Below are 23,196 nucleotides of genomic sequence, written 5' to 3'. Positions count from 1 at the left end.
CTTTCCCTCTCTCTCTGAAAATCGGTGAGAAATGTCACGAAATGGCACTATTACGAATTACAAAAAGAAAAGAGTTACTTTCGTTTCTGTCTTCACAGATTTATCACTGTCTACTTAAACGCACAACACTATAATACGTCATAATATATTTTTTCTGCTTTTTTTTTCTGTTTGTTTGTCTGTTTAATAATAATATCTATATAGCACGTTACGCAGTTACTTTTAACTTCGGTATAATTACATATACAGTAGTTGTTATTCTCTCTATTGTTAAAATCCTTTATACATTCCCTTTCCTTTTTCTCTTTCGCTCTTTCGTCATTGTACCCCGCACTCAACGTTCAAATGGGCCGCCCTTTTTCTTTTCCTTTTTTTTTGTTTGTTAACAGTACAACGTAAACGATTTTCATTCTTCTCCATTTTTCTTTATGTATATATATATATCGTACAAATAACAGTATATCACTACGTAATAATATTTAAAAAGTATGTTAATAATAACCATACACGCGGGTTCCGTGCGTCTCGAAACTATCGATCGATCAATCGATCGACTGAAACACGAAAACGAGACACCTCGTCGGATGGAGGATCCATTTTATACGTATGCTTTGTTTTTTTCTATTTTCTTTTTATCTTTTTTTGGTGGTATTTTTCATTTTTAATTATTTACCAGAAAGATAACGTTGAAAAAAAAGTGGCATCGATCGATTGATCGATCGGGTAAGAAGTTTCGACGATGAACACACACGGTCGATGGTTAACAATAAAATGGCGGTATTCTTGAGTTTTACCTTTAAAAATGTGATGCTACGTGACTTTACAGATATGTTCAGTATTTTAAATTTACTTTTACATACGTATATATATATACATATATATTTTATGTATATTAGATTCACTTTTACTCTGCAGTGACAACAGTTGTGGCTAGTACATTTATATATCTTCGAATATTAATTAGTTTAGCTTTCCATTTGTTCTAACATCATTTTCTTATTTTCTTTTTTTTTCTTAACAATCACTTCGCTACACTGTTTTTCGAAAGTGATACTTGTGCCGTGCATTACGTTCTCGACCATGTTATACATTTATATATACACACATGTCGGTTTCTTTTTTTTCCTATTCAGTTTAATCGAAGTTACAACGTCGATTTCTCGGACACTCGATTCGATTTTTCACGATCGATCCGTACAAATAACGAGAACGGTCGAAAAATAGGGATACTTCGAGATAATTCGAGATCATATGTAGAGATAGAATAAAGATCTTGAATCTTCGAAATTCTTCAATTTTTTTTTTATTAGTATCATTATTTAAACGTTAAGAATCATGTTTTATAGTTAAGCTCGGTTGCATTATAAAATATCAACTATTTTTCTATGTAGTATCTTACAAGAAAAGCTACAAGAAGTTTGTGTTCGACGTTTTATTTTTTTTTTCCTTTTTTTTCTCTTTCTTTTTAAGCGATAAATAAATAAAACTTACTTAGGAAAAATCTTATTTCCTATTTGTCGAGATATCTGACTAAAACCCGCGTCGGCGCGATACGTTTTTTCCAGTTCACAATTTTATTTCGAAATAGATCGATCGTTTCGTAAGGTTTCGAACGAAAAGGATCTCTTGTTAAAAATCGATTGGTTCCCAACAGTTCACAACGATTCGTTTCAAAGGCACGAAAGGTTAATAAATCGATTCGTTAACTAAACTCTTTTATATATTTACAACACTTCTTTTTGTTATATATATATTTCTATTCTAAAAAAAAAACATCGAAGTATCAGTGTCGTTCGAATACGTCGAAAAATTTCGAATATCTCGGCTAGGGGAATCACCCAATTGCTTCGATGTTTCAACGGTCGTCCGCGACGCGATGATGGCGCCACCGTGACGAAACGTTTGAAAAGAACTTCGAACATTTAGACACTCTCAAGTACGTATATAAAAAATCGTTCCGTCATTCAAAACGATTAATTCTCTATAAAATCGTCGAATATCTGACTATTCGAAATTGCAGGAAATTCTCGAGTAGTTTTCTGCGAAGAAGATGAAGATGAAGAAGAGTACGAGAATTTGAAAAATCGAAACGAGCATCCATTTTGAGTTTCGCACGCGGCCAATAAAAACGATTCTCGATAACGGTCTTGTTCAACAACTTTGCTCCCGTACAAAAAGGCTCTAAATCTGGTTTCTCTACATTTTTTTTTTTTTCTTTTGTCTTCTTTCTTTTTACTCCTGTATGTCCTATAGTTTAATGCATACGACAACATTTTCTAAATGATGGTCCATTTCGTTTCACAGCGTTCCAACAACTTCAATAATAGTCTCTGAGTTTTCAACTACTACATAATCGCCGACGCTTTTTACGTATTTGCGATAGAATATTTTTCGTTCGGCTCTTGCTATAAGGCACAACCGTTCGATCAATATTAGAGAGTGTAAAATTTCTTTTTTTCTATTTAAATTAATTTCCAACTTAATTAGTTAGAAGTTACATAAACTTCAAGCGTAAATTGGAAAATTGCTATTATCATAGTAAATTGACAAATATATAACATTATATATAATATATGACACTTAATAAATACGTAAATAATCTTTGATCAACAAGTTAGAATCGACGTAATAGTTTAACAAGAGGACCAAACATACCACTTAAAATGGTACTAGCTCCATATTGACATCTCGATTGTGCCCAAAACAAGACAGATACGCATCGAATTTGCTCGCGCGTTTGTGTGTGTGTGTGTAACTTACGCATACTTCATCATCATATTAAAAATATACATTAAAATGGTACGCATAATCGTGTCGTTAACGTACACCATTTAACAAGTTCCCTACCTTAAGAGGTACCACTACGTATTTCTTATTTTTCACGTGGGTGTCTTACAGTAAAATAGATCGGTAAGCAAATCGTAATCCTTGTCTTGTTACGTGACCATGAGTACCGGTGGATCAGGTCAGAACGATTTCTCTCAGGCAGTTTAGTGTTAAAAATACGTCTAATGATCAACTAGACGAAAGGTTAACTATATATATTCACATGTTGCAAAGGGATATTATATGCTTCATAACTTTGTATAAATTGAATTTTGGATTTTGTGCATTGAGCGAGGAAATGTTAAATGAATTCATGTTATTGATTTTTGTAAGTTTGAGATAATGTGTTCTTGATGCAGCATCTATTAATTTAATATCTTATACTCATTTACTATATCAAAGTATAAAATAAAGAAAAGACTTTATTTCGATCAAATTAAATAAAATCTTACGTAGTCATTTAGTGAAATATAAAAAAATTATCTGTAAGAAATTATACTTAAAGTATTCAACTTTATGTTGCTACAAGTAGTCTCAAACTTATAATTAATGGTTACTTCTTGTGCCAAACTCATTTATTGAACCCTTATGAGGCTTCAAGTATCATTATTCTTATTGATTACAGATATGAAAAAGTTTGTGCAAATTACTTTGTCTTATACAAATAGATGAAGCACATAACACTGGTTTTTGAAACACTGCCGAGAAATGGTCGTACAATATTGAGTAATTGATAATATAATTGGGGGTAATTATATTATTCAATGATCCACCTGTAGCGACTTAAGAACTGGAACCAATGCAATTGTATCGCAGATTATCTTTCAAGGATTTACTTCAGGCATGTACACTTAAGTTCAGAGAGATATATGTAATATATATATATATATCGATATATATATATGTATATATATCGTTCAAATACAATAAATTTTGCGTCAATAGGAAAATGTTTAATAACTAGTGGAGACATATATATATACTTTTTTTTTTAATACATTAAATCTTACTTTTTTCGTTATGAAAAATAACAATTTCTTTATACTTTTTTTTTCTTTGATAAAAAAGTGTGTTGGCTAAGAGATTGCACTTTGTGATCATCTTAAAAATTTGTGATTAATCATAATCATTAGTGACTATACATTATATATCTTATGTTTCGCACACCGATTGTTCGTACAGTCATCAGATACGTTTCTAATTGCAACGTTAGTAAAGAAACAAATTAATATCGAAGATCATACAACTCTTCTTCCTATCCCTTCTTTAACATACGTATAATATGATCTTCGGTTACAATATGACCAAGATTGACTTGCCAGGTTGTCCATTTGTCAACAGAATGTTACAAGAAGTTTGCGACTCCATTAATTTGTAATATAAATACAATAATTCCATTTTATAGTACCGTCCTCTCTCCTTCTAACTCTGTTCAACATTTTTATTCTATTATCTTTTAAACCACCCTTTTGTATCTTTTCGCACGATACAAGGTTTTCTTTACGTCGTCGACGAGTTATCTTATGCAGACAACATGAGCAAGTCAACTTGAAGGAGGGCCACAAATGGTGCCAGGCACTATTTATTCATATACCGTTTGTGTATTCCATTAATTATGTTAATTAATTACAGTAATGTACCAAATACGACTCTTGAGAGCAGCTCACACCAGGATACATCCTGAGATTGAGTAAAGCATAGGCTGAGACCATCTCGAAAACGGTTTGACTTAGGAAGAAAACTTTTTGTATTTTACAATTGCAACCCTATCTTGCCAACTAATTATGAATTCCACTAATAAAGCATTTAACAAGGTGTACTAATAAATGTCACTAATTTATATATTTTGTATTTAATTTAATTGTGATTCACTGTTACTGAAGAACTGTGTGCAATTAATTCGACTTAAATGCTATTCAAATAAATTTTCTAATTATCATAGATCATTATTTGAATAATAAATATTCGCAGACGTGCAAGTTGTCGTTGTGTCTGATTTAGGCGTTAAGGGTTGCAAAGTTTCTTCCTTCCGTATTACCTTCTTTTTTCTTCATATCAAATGTGCAAAATATTTGTGGAAAATGTATATAACGTATGTATATTTGTATACATATGCGAGTTCGTGTGTATATACTTTTCATTTTTCTTTGAATAATCAACTCTATATTAGATGCTTATTTCACATATAATATGCATATATCTCGTCTATTACCTTGTAATAATCAATATATTAATTTCCGATCATTTTACAGAATTTTTTTTTTCTTACAGAATATCGTAATTATTTTGAGTACAGTAGCCGATTAATCATTTAACGCTTTTTTATTAGCGGACATAGACCGTTAATTAGTTCGCTAAAAAAAGAAGAAAAAAAAATACTCCACTATTTAAAACATACCGACAGACACCTAAAGGATTCGTCAAAACAAAGTTAGACGATCTAAAACACATAAGTGTATGTGTACATTTTCTAATAAAATATTGTATGATCTTTTGATCGTTTAAAGTAAGGGTATGGATTTTTGGAGCAAAACAAAGAGACATTGCAATTACAAAAAAAAAAAAATATGTAGGATTAAAATTTACATACTAATCGAATATCATTATTCTCTGACTAGGCATTCAATTAAGAAAGAAATTATGTTCATTGCTTTCGGCATTCATTACGCAAAAACGTCAATTAACGGATTATGCCGCGGTTTTGCCTATCTACCGTCATAACGCACAAAAAAAAAAAAAAAAAAAAAAAAAAAAAAAAAAAAAAAAAACAAGTAACAAAGTACAATTAGTTGTAAATCTCTAAACCGTAAAATCATTAGACGTTCGCAAGCTCTTAAAAATTCGGTTGTCTATGCACTTATCTTCCGAAATGCCATGCTTTCGGTTCACATTTCTAAATATCCATCCTAAACGTACCGCCATTTCCTTCCTCTACTCCGAAAGGAATAACCTTCGCCATAGCGACAAGTATCAAAGACACAATATGCCATATCACGAAGAAAATGACAATGAATTAATGACATATATACAAACAACTTTCGTATTATATACATGAAAATATATATATATATATATATATGTATACATCATATATATATAATATAATATATATATACGTGTAACGCTTCAACATTATGGCACCGTTATTTAATCGTCAAACAAACGTATTTTGTGTGTTCATGTACGTGTCTATGTGTATGTATGTATGTGTATGTGTGTGTGTGGACTTTAAAATATAAACAAATTTGTGTTCTCCGTCCAGCCAAGTCGGACTCCGCGAGGATCGTTCTTCGTCTCACGCACCCAACCACAAGAAAAAAAAGAATCATGGCCGAACGTATGTAAATAACTAACGAGTCTTAGACTTCGAGTCCCGGAACTTCTCACAAAAGCACTATACGCCGTTGTACGTAGAGGTATGAAACGATCGAGCGATTAATTGTTACGACTGACATTAAGTCGCCCAGCCCTCGGTGATCCTGGAACGCTTCATCAGCGGTCCGTTCTCATAGTCTGAGTTGTTCCCACCATTTCCCCCGGCGTTCGAGTGACTCGTTCGAATATCTGCCACCGTAGCGCTACCTGGCGATGGAAGATTCGTCGGTGTTATACTTCCAGAGTGAGATGGCGGTGGATTACTACTCGGTCTGCTCGATACAAGATTCAAGGATTGTGGTCCGGGGTGAGGTACGTGGTGTGGAGGAGGTGCACCGGTACTGGACGAAGGTCCAACGTTCAGAGTTGTGTGATGAAGATTACTGGTATTGCTCGGCCCGCTGCTCGAGCCACTATTGCCACCATGAGGATCCCGGGGTGGACTGATCGGTTCACTTTTTATTTTCACTGGTAATGGCGACGTAGCCGGCGGCGGTGTACTGCTCGATACGGCTAGATGAGGAAGACCACTGTAATCAGATAATGTTGGGGATATTAAGACTTAAGTACTAGGTTTCGTTCATTTTATAAAAAAATTAATATATTAATTGCCCTTTAAATTGCAGCTGCTCTGATGAAAGTATAAATTGCTAACATATATACGATAAGTATACAATAATTTAGATGATGATGTACTTTAAGCTACAATATATATGAATTGTAATTTTTATACATATTTGTACTTCTTTTTCTCTAGGTACGGTTCAATAAACTAATATTATAATAATAAATAGTTGTGGAACTCATACTAGCATCAGATATACAACAAAATATGCAAGAAAATTGTCAATGTGTTAAATATAATTAAACAGGCATAACATTTATTATTAAAGCTCATCATCCCGCAACAGATGAAGCCTTATATAGATGTAGTATATTTAGTAATAATGAGCAAGTTATTAGTTGATTTAAAAATTATCAAGACAAAATAAATAAAATATTTGTCTTGTTTTTTTTTTTTAAATATGAAAGTTTTAGTTGACTCGATACGAATGAATGAACATGAGCTAAAGTCCGGTTAACGGAATAGATTTAAACTGCGATAGAAAAATTACATATATGCAATTTACTGACATGCTATGAACAACTATTCAAGCAAGAAAAGAACTATAAAACTGCAGTGTATGGTGTCCGATAAATTTATCCTCGACTTGGATAAATATAGAAGAAATGTTATTAGAACGAGTGTCATGGTTGCAAGCGTGATTAAACTTTACAAATAATCTTCAATCTTTTCTTGTAAAAGGATTTACATTATGCATTATGGATTTGTTCCTAAATACAATTTTAGTTTGGTATACTGATGACAAACACGCAAACTAGCAAGATGTAACTGAAAATTTTAAAGCAATTTTAAGTAATACCATATCTTATACAAACTGGATATATAGTTTTCTTTTACAACAATAATTATGAAATATGATTTACCTGATGCTGGACATGGTGGCTGCCGAATACATTGATAAGTCATCAACGTACCTCTGATGAGACCATGCTAAGCTCCCGAGGTCTGAGGAATAATCCGTTGGTCCGAAACTAGAGTATCCGGCTGGAACTGATGGCGTTTGTAGTGCTACTACAGGTGTATTCAATGCGGATTGTGCATGGCCACTCTGTGTATTAGAAAAGAAAACAGCAAATCGATTAAAATTAAATTTGCCTGAAGGTAAGTGTTATATACATATCATTGAAATGAAGCACAGCGTGTACTAACATCGTAACTAGTGTCTTCAGAGAGAGGTTGTGTAAGGGGTGTTGGAATAACTACTCGAAGATTAGTCCTGTGAGGATGAGTCGGCGGTGGAGGTGGCGGAGGTTGTGGCGAATGCCTAGATGGATTACTGCCTTTATTTGCACTGCCTCCTCCGACTCCTAGTGACGGCGAAGGTCCTGGACTAGGCGAACCTCCTAATGGTGATGCCGATGGTGGATAACCGTTGCTCATTTCCAACATCCCTCCTGGTGGATACACTGAATAAAAAGGTAAAATAATTAACTCTTATAGCTTTAATGAATTATTAACACAATAAAGAAATAATCTTTTGTAATGAACAAGAATTTCACTCTTTTATTTTACTCTTTGGCGTGTTAATTCAGCGCATATTTTCTCTGGAGCTTTTCCATTTTTCGAGGAAGCAGTATTTACCTGATAAATTAGATCAGTGTGTAAAGTCTACGAATGAATTACATACCTGAGTCTGTTTCAGAAGATGACGGTCTTGGAGAAATGCTGGTGTGCGCCATTTGAGGACTAGATCCAAGTAGAGATTCGCCATAACTATTCACTGGTACGGATACAGGTAGAGTGTAATTAGATTGTCCCATTGCCTGAAATTGCAGTAAATCAACGATGACTCCATTAATACAACGTTCACGTATAATACACTTCAAGAGAATTGACAAATCTGATAAGGTCTTCGTTTCGAGATTACATCTTCGTTATTCCCTTGCTCATTTCTGCTAGATAAAATTCAAAAATAAAAATAAAAAATATATATATATGTAAATATACAAAACACACGACCAAACAATATAAATGCAAAAGAAAATTCGTCTACATTGTCGTTCTAAATAAAAATACAATCTTTACGTACATTTTTTCGACTAACTAAACTACGAGAATCTTTATATAGCAATTAGAAAAAAGCAGTCCCGGATATATATTTTTGCATTTAATTTAAAAACGCAAAATTCGAGGTTCCTTTAGTTCTGAAGAACACGAGCAGCCTCATTGCTTACTTCGCTTACCAAAATAATTATGAATGCCACATTAACTGTTGCCATATGAAGCTCGATACAATGTACACACGAAGCCGAGAAAAAGGAACAAGAAAAACAGATTAACAACTAACCAGGGATACTCTGATTGAAATATTTGACAGAGTTTTAGAGGAACGAGCTGCGTGTTTTGTAAACTTGTAGCTCACGTTGCGATAATAAATTAAACGGTGCGAATTAAATCGAACCGCGTCATTGACAAATTGCTTGATGGCGGATTGTTAAAAGCTAATAAATATAACCAGGACTAACGAATTGCTCTCAGTCATGTGAAAACTTTGAACCAGAGGTTCCCAAAGTGAACTACCACAGCCGGCTATTGTAAACTTCATAAGTTTGGAAGAACAATAACGATAACGAAGAACAAGTACACTTTTGCATATTACACGGTAATTCATAATGGAAATACTGTGAGAGTACTTAAGTAATTCTTCCTTTCAGTCATCCTCGAGAATAATGAAATTTTACAAATGCAAAATTATAAAGATTGGATTTCTATCAGTCAATATGCAAATTATGGACTGCAATGAATCTAAATGAACAAAAGGTAACATACAAGACTGCAATATACTACTACACCTATAACATTAAATAACATTATAAAAATAATTATGTACAAATTATAGTAGAAAGGAGGATAAAGAGAATTAATATCGATCTATAAAATCATGTGCTCTCATTCCTGAAAATAACTTGAATCAGAAAGGAGAAGATCCGAATCCTGCAATAGAAAGAAATCCTAGACAAAATATCACTGAATAAAAAGGTAAAATAATTAACTCTTATAGCTTTAATGAATTATTAACACAATAAAGAAATAATCTTTTGTAATGAACAAGAATTTCACTCTTTTATTTTACTCTTTGGCGTGTTAATTCAGCGCATATTTTCTCTGGAGCTTTTCCATTTTTCGAGGAAGCAGTATTTACCTGATAAATTAGATCAGTGTGTAAAGTCTACGAATGAATTACATACCTGAGTCTGTTTCAGAAGATGACGGTCTTGGAGAAATGCTGGTGTGCGCCATTTGAGGACTAGATCCAAGTAGAGATTCGCCATAACTATTCACTGGTACGGATACAGGTAGAGTGTAATTAGATTGTCCCATTGCCTGAAATTGCAGTAAATCAACGATGACTCCATTAATACAACGTTCACGTATAATACACTTCAAGAGAATTGACAAATCTGATAAGGTCTTCGTTTCGAGATTACATCTTCGTTATTCCCTTGCTCATTTCTGCTAGATAAAATTCAAAAATAAAAATAAAAAATATATATATATGTAAATATACAAAACACACGACCAAACAATATAAATGCAAAAGAAAATTCGTCTACATTGTCGTTCTAAATAAAAATACAATCTTTACGTACATTTTTTCGACTAACTAAACTACGAGAATCTTTATATAGCAATTAGAAAAAAGCAGTCCCGGATATATATTTTTGCATTTAATTTAAAAACGCAAAATTCGAGGTTCCTTTAGTTCTGAAGAACACGAGCAGCCTCATTGCTTACTTCGCTTACCAAAATAATTATGAATGCCACATTAACTGTTGCCATATGAAGCTCGATACAATGTACACACGAAGCCGAGAAAAAGGAACAAGAAAAACAGATTAACAACTAACCAGGGATACTCTGATTGAAATATTTGACAGAGTTTTAGAGGAACGAGCTGCGTGTTTTGTAAACTTGTAGCTCACGTTGCGATAATAAATTAAACGGTGCGAATTAAATCGAACCGCGTCATTGACAAATTGCTTGATGGCGGATTGTTAAAAGCTAATAAATATAACCAGGACTAACGAATTGCTCTCAGTCATGTGAAAACTTTGAACCAGAGGTTCCCAAAGTGAACTACCACAGCCGGCTATTGTAAACTTCATAAGTTTGGAAGAACAATAACGATAACGAAGAACAAGTACACTTTTGCATATTACACGGTAATTCATAATGGAAATACTGTGAGAGTACTTAAGTAATTCTTCCTTTCAGTCATCCTCGAGAATAATGAAATTTTACAAATGCAAAATTATAAAGATTGGATTTCTATCAGTCAATATGCAAATTATGGACTGCAATGAATCTAAATGAACAAAAGGTAACATACAAGACTGCAATATACTACTACACCTATAACATTAAATAACATTATAAAAATAATTATGTACAAATTATAGTAGAAAGGAGGATAAAGAGAATTAATATCGATCTATAAAATCATGTGCTCTCATTCCTGAAAATAACTTGAATCAGAAAGGAGAAGATCCGAATCCTGCAATAGAAAGAAATCCTAGACAAAATAGAAAAAACAAAAAAAAAAAAAATGTCTGCAACCTCATACATTTAGAATTTTAAATACATTCACAGAAGACCTAACTATGTACAACTTCAAACATCAACAATTTTTCAACGTACAATCTCTCCAACTACAATTTCCAAAAACAAAATCAAAAGCCGGTATAAAATTCCTGAGAATATGAAACTGTACAATTAATTACACAGCTTAGCAATCTCTCTGTGTAGAAATAAACAAGTCCCAAGAATCTTAAACACTCTTGCTACAGGGATCTAAACAGTCTCGTCCCAATTCAATCACCCATAATACCCATCAATACAGTATCCAAACTCCTACACCGTGAAACTCTATAAAACCAAAACTCCCAACAACCTTGTATGCCTAAAATGCCTAAGATCGACAATACCTATCCACCCAGGGATCGTCGGAGCTCAGCCGTCCCAGGTATTCTCCTGGCCGGAACTTTTTCTCTCTGTCTGTCCTCTCGACGTCAGTCGGCCGTCGAATAACACCGAACGACGACCTCCACTTACCCGAGTGCCGTTATGTTGGTGCCTCTGCATCATCAGTTGGAACTCCTCGTCGATCTTCGTGTATTTGGCTTCGGTGCGCGGAGTGAGATTGTACTCGATCGCGTCAGGCTCCGGACTTTCCGGGGACATGGCGCCCTTATGTTCCTTCTTGTTGAGTGCCTGCAAGTGTCAGCAGACAGGTTCACGTGACCACACCGCCCGAGGGCACTCAACCTTCGCATGCACGTTAATTTAAACGCCTAACGTCTCACGCACGCACACACACACGGATGACTAATGTCTAGTTATTTTTCCCTCTCTGTTCCGCACGTAGCCCGGCGTACTGGTCATTCGTGTGTATACTTTTACCATTTGCACGCTGAGAGAGGTTATGTGTGCGTTTATGGGCGTATGAAAGAGAGAGAAGGAGAGAAGATATCGCGTGTCACGCGACGATGGTCGAAGATGGATTCGTGTGGAGGATCCATGAACGACCCTGACCATTATTATGCTCGAAACAATTGGGGGACTGGGTTAGGGAGGCGTTTCAGGGGAATGGGTTAGCGAAAAGTCAGAAGTTGCAGATTTTTTAGCGGTTCACGCGAAGTAATATCGGACAACGTGTTAATTTAAAGATATTTCCTCCGACGAAGAAGTTTGAAGGATGAGCGACTGCAATTACATTCGAATATGATGTTCTAGGTTAAGTTAGGTTAAGATTCGTATTTTTAGTCCCGGAGAAAACACGAGGAATTTTTTCGTCGAATTCGAATTCCAGAAATGTGAATATTCCTTTACAATTAATGACAAATTTTGAGAAAAGAATACTCCAATTGTTTCGAGTATAATAAATTGGAAAATTCTTATAATAAATGGGAATATCGTTACATGTTTAAGAAATTTGTTCTACGTAAAAGGCAGCCTGAAACCTATCTGTCGGTCTTCTTTTTTACTCACCATATCGATTTAAATATTGCAACAAGGTTTAATTTATTATTTATATTGGCACGATAATTTCCTTCCGATCGATTGGACATACTTTTTCTAGCAATTCTATCGCTGATATACTCGAAAATCTAAGAGGAATATATTCTTACGAATATTCCCAGTGAATTCTACAAAATTTACTAATTTTATTTCAGACTTGTTACATATTAAGTAATTCCAATATTTTTTTCAACGATTTCGATTACATATATTCATTTTATCGTTGTATTAGAATTATAATATAAAAAATATTGGAAAAAAAAAAAGTAATTTTTTGTATATTACGAGCAAAAAGTTGGTGACTAGTCCGAGTGACAGACTGTTCGAAGTACAAAGAGTGCAGAAAAAAGGGTATATAAGAAATATCAATATATTCTTTATACTACCACTGAAGAAATCACCTTAATACCCGTAATAATATGAAAGCAAAAAGCAGTCAAAAGAAGTGTCCTCAAAATGAAACTTTCTTATACAGTACTTATTCCATCCTGTCATCTGTCTTTCGTTGATGCACGTTTTTTTAGTGGCATCAAGCGGACACGCAGGAGAACCAAGGGTGGTCGACCGACTCTACTAATGGACCACCCTGTATAACGCGCCTGAAAAAGAAGGCGCGCAGGAAGCAGGCTTGCCGCGCGCATGTAGATTTGCAGCATGCCCATGTGTAATTTCGATGATCGACAAACTTGAAAAAGTTAATAACCAATGATGATACGCGAGAGTATCGAGTATCGTGCAATTTTTCCTCGTGAAATCTCTCATTTACTGGTATACCAGCGATGCACGGAGTTATAGGATATACGCGCCTTCCGGCTGATACAGGTACGACGACTTGTCGCATCGATAGGGTGGAGTTATTTGAAAAATATCGGCGATTCAGTGCCGGACAAAATTCAAGGCTCTTGCGGAATCGGATAAATCTTGAAATTTGTTTTTCAGAATTCCGATGTTAGAACAGTTGCAATATCCGTTTGATATTTCGCATTATGTACCAAGTGAAATTCTTTTCTTTTTTCTGCTCTTTTCTTCTTCCGATTCGAGGATAAAGAGTTGCAAAATTTAGGGTTTCCAGTGGAACGTCTTCGAATTTAAAATTCACCGAGAAATTTTTAATCGATCGGATCGATGATTCGTAACGTGATTCTCTTCTCGTTATTTACAATAGACAATTTTTGGAAATGTTTTTGACGTTAGAAATACCTTCAAAATTGTATATTTCGCATGGAAAAGAAAATTCTTTCGTTGGTAAGAAGCGAAACCCTAAATATTAACTCTTAAGTAGAATACGAACGTTTTCTCCAATATAGAAATACATTATCAATTGAAGAACTCATTTTTACAACACCCTATATAGATATATTTAAATTTCGCGAAATTAAAGGTAAAATTCTTGTTTCTCTCTGTATCCTTAAAACATGCAGCACTCTTCTTCTGGTACAAAACGTACTTAATAAAATAAATCATAGACCACTGATAGCTGGCTGGAAAAAAAGAGAAAGCAGTTGATAAGATGTTTGGGCTATTACAAAACAGGCAAAAAAAAACAAATAATGTTTACACTTGAGTATAGAGCCACGAAGATAATTATTATTACGTCGTTGCGTAATTATACCATATGTAAATAATCATTTTTATTGGTTGATGGTAGCATTAAGATCTTGCAAAATGCCTTCCAGTCTGTTCGACAGGATCAACTAAACGACTTGAACGCTGTACAGCATCTCCTGGAACAGCCTAATCGGCCTTGGAGATGCAAAGACACGCTTCAACGTACTCTGACATATTATTTACATGAACGTAAGACAAGTTTTTTGGAACAGACGCTCATTCAGATTTAAAACACGTTCATTTTAGTCTCGAAGAAACGTTTTCATTATCTAAAATAAAAGATCATACTAGAGAGCAGCATTATGGAAAACTTTCCAGGACGGATAGTTCTTGTTTTTCAAAAGAACTGGGTTATAACGGATTTTTTGAAATACGACCATGCTTAGTATTTTATGTTCATCGTGAACATAATAAAAATGAGTTCTCCAATATTCTAAAATACTAAATTATGGTTGCCAACGAACGTATGGTAAATATTAATGTCCTTGGAATATATCAAATTCAGATTGGTACATTGATATATTTCGTAATACGACACACCATATTTACCATAAAAAGTATCGCTAGTAGATTCTAATTGTAGATCAACAAACTGGCAGTCTGAAATATTAAAATAGAAATTCAGTAAAATTTCTCCAGAAGGGAGCATTGTTGAACACCATTCTATTCGTCATAGAATAGCTAATTTCTAAGATACAACTATCTCTTTTCCTACCAATCCATCTTCTATTTTTTTCTCTAGATGATGGAGATTCGGAAATGTTGCTGGAAAGCTTGAAAATTACCGAGGAGAAATCGGCTCACCTCGATGATATTCTTGTTGGTGAGGGACTCGTGGGGTTCGTTGTACTCGGTGTACTTGAGAAGAACCTTGTCCATGTCGGTGCTCGCATACTGATACAGCTTGTTACTCGAACTGAAGATAATCAGAGCGATCTCGCAGTCGCACAGTACCGACAGCTCGTATGCCTTCTTCATTACCCCAAACTTCCTTTTGTTGAAGGTCACCTGTTGGAGGACCATCAGAAATCAATCATCTCCGTCGTTTGTCTCGACCATCTTGAATTACTCCTTAATCAATAAGACAAGCTGATGGAACTGATACGATGGTTATCTGCGATACAGTAGCGATTTTGATTATTTCTATTTTCCTTATTGTTGCTAAATGTGAAATCACGATAATAGTATAGTACGATGATTATTATTTAAATTGATACTGTGAATTATATACCGTGAGTTTAATACTTTTTAAAAATAATATCGTACATTACTCGTACTATTGCCTATTTCTATTTAATGATATTACCTGTTCCATTATTTTTTAATATTTTATTATTTAACGTATCGACAATATTACCGAGTAATATTATTATTGGTTTCGACAATTTATGTTTTCCTTAGCTGGCTACATATGATACGTTAAGTACCTGTTATGTGATAACGTTCTTTCCCTTTTTTAATGAAATATTTATGATTTCGAGTGCTTACATAATTAACGTAGACAATACTGTTTACAATACAAAATAATCTTTTCGGGATTGATATCGTTACTATCTGTATATTTAATATCGATCATATCGGTAGTTATGTTCATAGATTGGGAAAACATGTCGTGCTATATTAGAAAAACAAATTGTAATAAAAAGAATTATGAAAAGGTATTAAAATATGTATATTTATCCTGAACATTATAGTGTTAAAAGAATATTTAAAAATATAAAAGATCTCCAAGATAAGTTAAAAAATGTGCGTCTAAAATAGTGCACTTTGTTTAAATTTCTTCTGTAACAATGACAAAAAGATATTAAAATATGCATATTTATCCTAAACATCTTAATGGTAAAAGAATATTAAGAAATATAAAAATTCCAAGATAAAAAATTAAAAAATGGTCGTCTAAAATATTGCAATTTGTTTAAATTTCTCCTATTTAATTGTTCTTTGTAATAAAACCTCATAGTACCTGACGATTCCGTTCGTCCGTGATGCGCGAAATTTGAATCTTCTTCCGACCCATTTTTGCACGGCGTTGTGGAGATGGGACAGCTCTTCGGAACCACTGGATGGAATATTAAAAACACTGAAAAAAAAAATAAAAGGGAATATTATTTATTCTATATTTCTCGCAATCAATTGAAATATTAATTTTCTTTCTGTAGAAAAATTAAACGAACCGTTTCCTTTGTATGTAATATCTTTCACGAATTAAGGTTAGGATACGAAACCTTCTTCGCTGTACATCGCGTATATTTGAATGTAATATTTCTAATTTAGAAGAATACCTTTGCTAGTGATAAAAAATACCTAAAATTGCTAATGACTGTTCTTAAGTAATTCGGTATTAACGAATCACAATTTATACGAATATAACGCGAAATAAAAATTCGAACGATGTACTTGAGTTTTGACATTCTAACGATTGGCACGATGAAATTCAAGTTGAAACAGCGGCAACTTTCGAACAGCGAACAAAGGGGCACGATTTAACTGACGGTTTGAAAACAAAAAGCGCGTGCGAACCCATAGAAAACTAGAATGCAAACCGTTTGTATATTACAAGCACTTCGAAATGTGCGCGACAGAACTGGACCATGCGTTTCAAGTCTAATGCTGAAACGTGTATAAAGCACGTGTCGCATTCGTATATCGATTAACGTCGTCCGGCGAGCCAGTCAACTAACTTCGATGACACATTAAATTCGACGGAAAATAACGAACATGTCTCGTTCGCGCTTCCTCCATTGAAGCTGACTGAAGTTGCATTATCTTGCCGCCAACTTCACTTTCGATTATCGTCCCGCGAAACATTGCGCGGGTATTTTGAACGATTTATGAATGAAAGTTGCAAACATTTCTACCGTGTTCATTTTTTTCTCCAATTATTGACTTTTGTTCGACGTAAATCATCGATGACAGAATTCCAAAAGAAAAAAAGATAAAATAGATTTGTAAAAAATATTCGATAATGTAAATTCATTTTTGCTAATCGAATATATGTAGGAGTTATAAAAATCGTTTGAAAATATTTTATTTCACCGAGATTAATCGAAGTAAATTTAAAAACGGTTTATCTAGATTTCATCTCATCGCGGGAATTACTATTCACTATTAAGTAATTAACGCTATTGTGTCATCGATGATCTACGAAGTACTGAACGCGTTGAAAACTGCAGTACTCTGTATGATGTTAACCACGTTGTTTGCGAAACATTTCGTCGCAATTGAAATGCGGAATTCTATTGAAACGCGAAAATCTATCGGTTGAATACATCATAGCAGTCGAAGGGCTGATTCATTTGTCCATTAGTAATCATGACTAAATGAAAATTCTCGTTAATTCATTAACATTCAGTATACTGACCAATCCTGAATTACTTTACACTCTTTATGACGCAATTAAAACTTTCTCTTATAATTATTACTTGTAAATAATTCTCTTATAAAGCACGTTAGTCACTTTGATAAACAAATTAAGAAATACTACAAAAATACTATTTATATAATACCAATTTCTATAAATATCTTTCTATCTTGCAAAAATATCTGATTAAAATATTTTTTAACAGAAAAATATCTTTGAAGTGTTTAAAGAAGTGACGATCAATTTTCTTAAATACCATTTCTTTGGAATTAGTTAGAATCATGAGCAGAGGCAAAGATAAGATCAATTAATTGATTTAATGTAACATTTTAGCGATTGCGAAACAACAAAGTTGTAATTAACTTGCGGTTTTGATATTACTAGAATGGCACTGATAGGAGACGATGCAAGATAAAATGAAGCACTTCTGTCTCGTTCCTCTGTTACTAAAGCGAAGGTGTAGATAGCAGTAATGAATCAATTTTCGTTTAATCCGATCGAGTTAATATTCGATAACGTTTCCTATTCATTTCGCACAGCTACCGTGTTCATTAAACATGGCTTATGTAAATTGAACTGGACGTGTATGTACTAAATGCAAATGTCGAGATCATATACAAAACCTTGTCCGGGCTGTTTTACGAGATTTCAAAAATTGACACCGAATCGCTCTAAATCTGTAAAGAAAAAAATTGAAATTAAATTTAATGTCTCGAAAAGTAATTGAAATATTTTTAACCGCCATTTTGAAATTAGAAACGAGAAAAGGAAAGAAAAAAAAGGAATAAAAATTGGGAAAGAAAGATGGAGAAAGCGATAAGAATAATAAAACGAAGGTCTTTTATCGTCCCAGTAATTTTCTAAATCTTATCATCGAAATAAACAAAGCTGGGGCCATAACGTAACCTAATTTGGTCGTTCCGACAAAATCAGGATAAGGTGTACGTAATCAATTACGACGTTACTGCCATTACTACAGGGTAAATGCGTAATAAACGATCGATCGCTTTTCATTTTATCGTCGATAATTAACGTACGTAATAATCGACTTTGTCGCTCGAGTTTTCCTCAAAGTGTACAGGTACATCGAGTTACGTTGCACGAGAGCTATCTCGTGCCAATTAATGGCGGCTAACGAAGGAAAACCAGTGAACCTATTAAGAAGAAATTGCGTTCAATTCTGAACGCTTATCAACAAACATAATCAGACGGAAATCAATCAAGGTCGTCGACAAAAGAGAGAAAAAAAAGGAATTATAATTGGTTATATATCTACATACTTAAATAAATTTATAATTCGTAGATGCAATTTGCAATGTTCTTCGACTGAAGTAATTGCGGGACAAGTTTAATGGTTTGTTTTTGCTTCTATTCTTCTTTTCTTACTTTTTTTGTCTTCTCTGTCTTTTTTCAATCCCCTTCCACCTTTCGTCTGAATTATAGAGCATTATCATAATCGGCAATTGCTACGAACGTCTGTTGTAATCAACGATAAAGTTTCGCTACTATAATGTCAGCGACAGATAAGTAGAAAAAGTGAAATTACCTTTGCACCAGTCGAGATTAGATAATATATTGTGTTTCTTGAAAGGACTGTCAAGAGACTTCCATTGCCACTACTTTACTTTATCTGAAATACCGTGTACCGTAGAAAATTAATAATTACACGTGTAACCGAATCGATTAAAAATGGCGGTGAAATTTTTTTTCAAATCTTATACCTTTCGTTTTTCGAATATTCAATCGTTTCCATAAATCGACGATACTTCGTTTCAATCGATAGTAAAATGTCGTTATTTCAGGTTAGGATAGAGTAATCTCTGTTGCATTCGAATCCAAAATAATCGATATGCACTCGATACGAAAATTAGTACGTGTTCCATCTAATTATCGATTCAATTTCTCTCATATATTTTCTCTCCTGATCCGATAATCGATATACACTCGATTCGATACCACTTTTACCGATTTCACACCTTAACCTACCTTACTATTTATTTCTATTCGATAAATCGAACATGGCGGTCGATATAAGAAATTAATCGAATATTCAAAGATGGAGGAAGCTGTATTCAACTCGAACGATCGACCAGCCGCGTTCGATACCTCCCCCTTCGAGACTCAAGAATCCAAATGTTTGGACGCGCCGGCCCGGTAAAAACATAGGCTTTAACGTTGTTCTAATTCTAAGTTCCATCAACTATATTTACCGAACCCCCTTTCATTCATTCCGAGCACGCGATCTCTTGCTATATGAATTAACGCACGTTCACGGGCAAACGTTATTTTTGTCGCGCCTATCTTGTGCATCGCGAAATTATGTTGCACCGTCACCGATCATAATTATATCACACTCGTGAATCCGTCGGCTTTTGCGATCAAATCAAAGGCGATTCCAATACCGGCCCTCGCCGGCTCAACACGCGATTCGCCTTTACAAGGACGTTAAATACTAACGACGATCAAGCAATCTGATTACTTCCATGCTTTTTATACTTTTACGTTTCCCCAAGTACAGAACGACATCGAATCTTCGTCCTGTCTCTTTGGATTTACACGAAACGAATAAGAAATATACACACGAGCAATTTTGAGGTTAGGTCGCCTTGTTTGATACGGCGCGAAAGATAAGTAAGTAATTAAATATTAAATACAAGTTAAACGTAATACAAATAAGAAATGTTACTAACGATTAACCTTTTCAGAAACGAATCCATTACAACCAGTAAAAGATAATTATTCTACATTTTTACCAAAAAATTATATATACGTATTCCGCTATTGTAAAATGAGGTTAAATTTTCGTAAAGATTTTTACGTATTCAATATTCATTTACGACGCTGTTCATGGAATTGGTTGGAATATTGAGTTAATAAGAAACACAATGTATACGTACATAATACTATCTACAAATATATAAAATATTAAGCAGGAGTGAAATATCATATTGAATTTGTATGTCGCTGAAAATTCGAAGGTATTGTTTAGAACCGATAAAGTCTCTGAAAAAGATGATATAATTTCAGCCAATGTACTTACTATCATTATCTATTACAGTATGATTATCGATAAATGTAATCGTAATCGAAGCAAATTCCGTCGCGAATTTTCCATTTATTTCAAAACATAAGATAATGAAATGAATCGTTCATTCAGTGAACTCATCGCACATTTTTCCTATTGTGAAACACGGCGAATGATTATTGGCTATCGTGCGATGAAAAAAGAAGGCTTAAATGAAAAGCAATACAGGCCCAACGCTTTTCTTCGCTAGTGACAATAAAGAGAACACTCGTCGAGAGGCTAGAAGAAGAGGTTGCCGCTCGAGCTGTCGTCCGATCGAATTCGGTTTATTATACAAGAGCGTAGAACGCGAAGCGAGGGTCAGCGACCACCGCGTATTTCTCTATACACGTCGCATTTTGCACTCGCGTTCAGAAGCTATTCCCTATCGTATCGAGTAACGTCTCACTATATTACGAAGCACGAGCTTTTTATTTTCTCCGTTGGAAATAACAATCTCCGCATAATGGATTTTAGTCAGTGTTTGATTCAATTACATCTAGAGATATTCAATTCTTTTCATCTTTAATTATAATTTTTTTGCACGTTTTTCATGTATTTATATAACACTCTGATTCTACATATTTATTTTCTATTAATTAGATTGAGCTTCATATACTTGTAAATTTTGGGGGATTTTTTATTGCCTCTCATAAATATTAATTCACAATTCAGAATTTATAATCTACATTATTGATGAAACTATTACATTACTATTCTTATTTAGAACGTAATCTCTTTTTCAAAATTGGACATTGAGACTAGTGATTTTCATATCCCATTTACAATAAAAAAGATGTTCAGAAAGATATGAATACTTTGGAATCACTAATTCTAATTTATGAATATTGATTACTGTACATCATTAATCAAAGACGAAATCAAAAATTTATAATAAAAATATTATACACCAGTTACGTTTAGAATATTCTCTTAAATATAGTGTAATAAAAATTACGTGAATTTTATTTTCCACGAGTAATTATTTATTTCAAGTCGAGCCCTAACGAGTGATACCGTACGTCGATAACTAGAGGAGATTTATCACTTCGTCACTGCCAATAGGTCAGTCATACTAACATTATTTTCAATTCTATCATAAGGTAGCAGTGTAATATAACAATGTTAATTGTTGTCTAACATAAATCTGACACTAATACCATTGCGATATATAAATTGGGTTTTGATTATTATATGTTACTTAGGTCAAATTGCAGACGGGCTACTTTCATTTGGTGTACCAATTTCGATAGGAGTGCTCACACGAGCTGCGATAACATGGACTTTATCACATTTAAAGCAGTGCTCGTCACGCGTACTTAGTACATAGTATGATACGTTGAACTTTGCCAAACCGTTTCCTTCGAGTAGTTCGTCTGCAACCGAATAAACGTTATCTCGATATCGTGGCGAGTTTGATTCGCTCGTTGATCCATCATGTGATTGTATCGTTCGCAAAAAAAAGAAAAAAAAATTGTGTAAAGTAAAAAACAAAGAAATAAAACATATTTAAAAAATACAAAACTCATTTTTGGATAATTTGTATAATTTTGTGTAACGGAAAATAATAATTGGTAAGCGTTTGTAAAATAACGAATATTCATATAGGTTAAAAGTATTCTCCGTATTTAATATTTTAGGTTATACGAATTTCAGCTTTTCGTATAGCATCGTAAATTAATACGTAATATATTCGTATACATTTATACATTTGTATTGTTTTCTTATTTAAATACGGTATATTAAAATCATGGGCAATTGCAGCCAACTATTAATCAGAAAAAAACCGTTTCACATTTGAATATTGCATTTGGTAACTCACCAACTCGAAGTGAGCTCAATCAGTCGAACATCTCGACGGGTCGTTCGCCAATCGATCGATCTTCTTGCGCACAGAGAATCGATATCAAAACAAAGATGGCGAGAGATCGCACACTCTTCACAGATGTTGTTATCACAATGTAATTGGAGAAGCAATTCAGGCACTCGGTTATACGATGTTAAAAATCCACACGTTTGTTGTTTTTCAAAATTCCATGTGTCTTTTGATAGAATCTCAACTCTCGAAAGTGACTTTTCGATCGTGTTTCGACCGTAGAGAGAAATATATATCCGTCGGATTATATTTGCATTCAGATCCACTTCTTTTTCGACAAATGTTAAACTAGAGATTCACTCCATCAGTCACAGAAACAGTTTACTTCGGTACAGGCACGTTTTTCAAACTTTTGAAAACTAGCCAGCATTTAATTTTCATTCGTACGTGTACACGCAAACAACACATGCGTAGGAAATATATATATATATATATATATGTAT

The 23,196-nt window shown here is 33.8% G+C and overlaps 1 protein-coding gene across 9 annotated transcripts in view; it reads right to left on the bottom strand.

Annotated features, from left to right (window-relative positions):
• Nucleotides 1–5,588: 5,588 nt before the first annotated feature.
• Nucleotides 5,589–23,196, bottom strand: part of Mef2 (myocyte enhancer factor 2) — a 57,586-nt gene continuing 39,978 nt past the window's right edge. For 5 of the 9 annotated variants that reach the window (XM_017908042.1, XM_017908043.1, XM_017908044.1 and 2 more), the window contains 7 exons: nucleotides 16,416–16,532; nucleotides 15,257–15,460; nucleotides 11,879–12,037; nucleotides 10,015–10,150; nucleotides 7,976–8,232; nucleotides 7,690–7,874; nucleotides 6,281–6,731 (listed from right to left, as the gene is read on the bottom strand). In XM_017908042.1, coding sequence (XP_017763531.1) covers nucleotides 6,281–6,731; nucleotides 7,690–7,874; nucleotides 7,976–8,232; nucleotides 10,015–10,150; nucleotides 11,879–12,037; nucleotides 15,257–15,460; nucleotides 16,416–16,469 — 1,446 coding nt within the window. In that variant the 5' untranslated portion in view covers nucleotides 16,470–16,532. Of the gene's footprint in view, nucleotides 6,732–7,689; nucleotides 7,875–7,975; nucleotides 8,233–10,014; nucleotides 10,151–11,878; nucleotides 12,038–15,256; nucleotides 15,461–16,415; nucleotides 16,533–22,699; nucleotides 22,964–23,196 lie in introns of those variants that run through there. The other 4 variants (XM_017908049.1, XM_017908041.1, XM_017908047.1 and 1 more) reach the window with 4 other exon arrangements.

The sequence above is a fragment of the Eufriesea mexicana genome, unplaced genomic scaffold (assembly GCF_001483705.2).
Source record: "Eufriesea mexicana isolate 0111107269 unplaced genomic scaffold, ASM148370v2 scaffold9538, whole genome shotgun sequence".
Taxonomy (NCBI): domain Eukaryota; kingdom Metazoa; phylum Arthropoda; class Insecta; order Hymenoptera; family Apidae; genus Eufriesea; species Eufriesea mexicana.
Note: the sequence above shows the minus strand (reverse complement) of the source record. Positions and strands in the feature narration are given on the sequence as shown.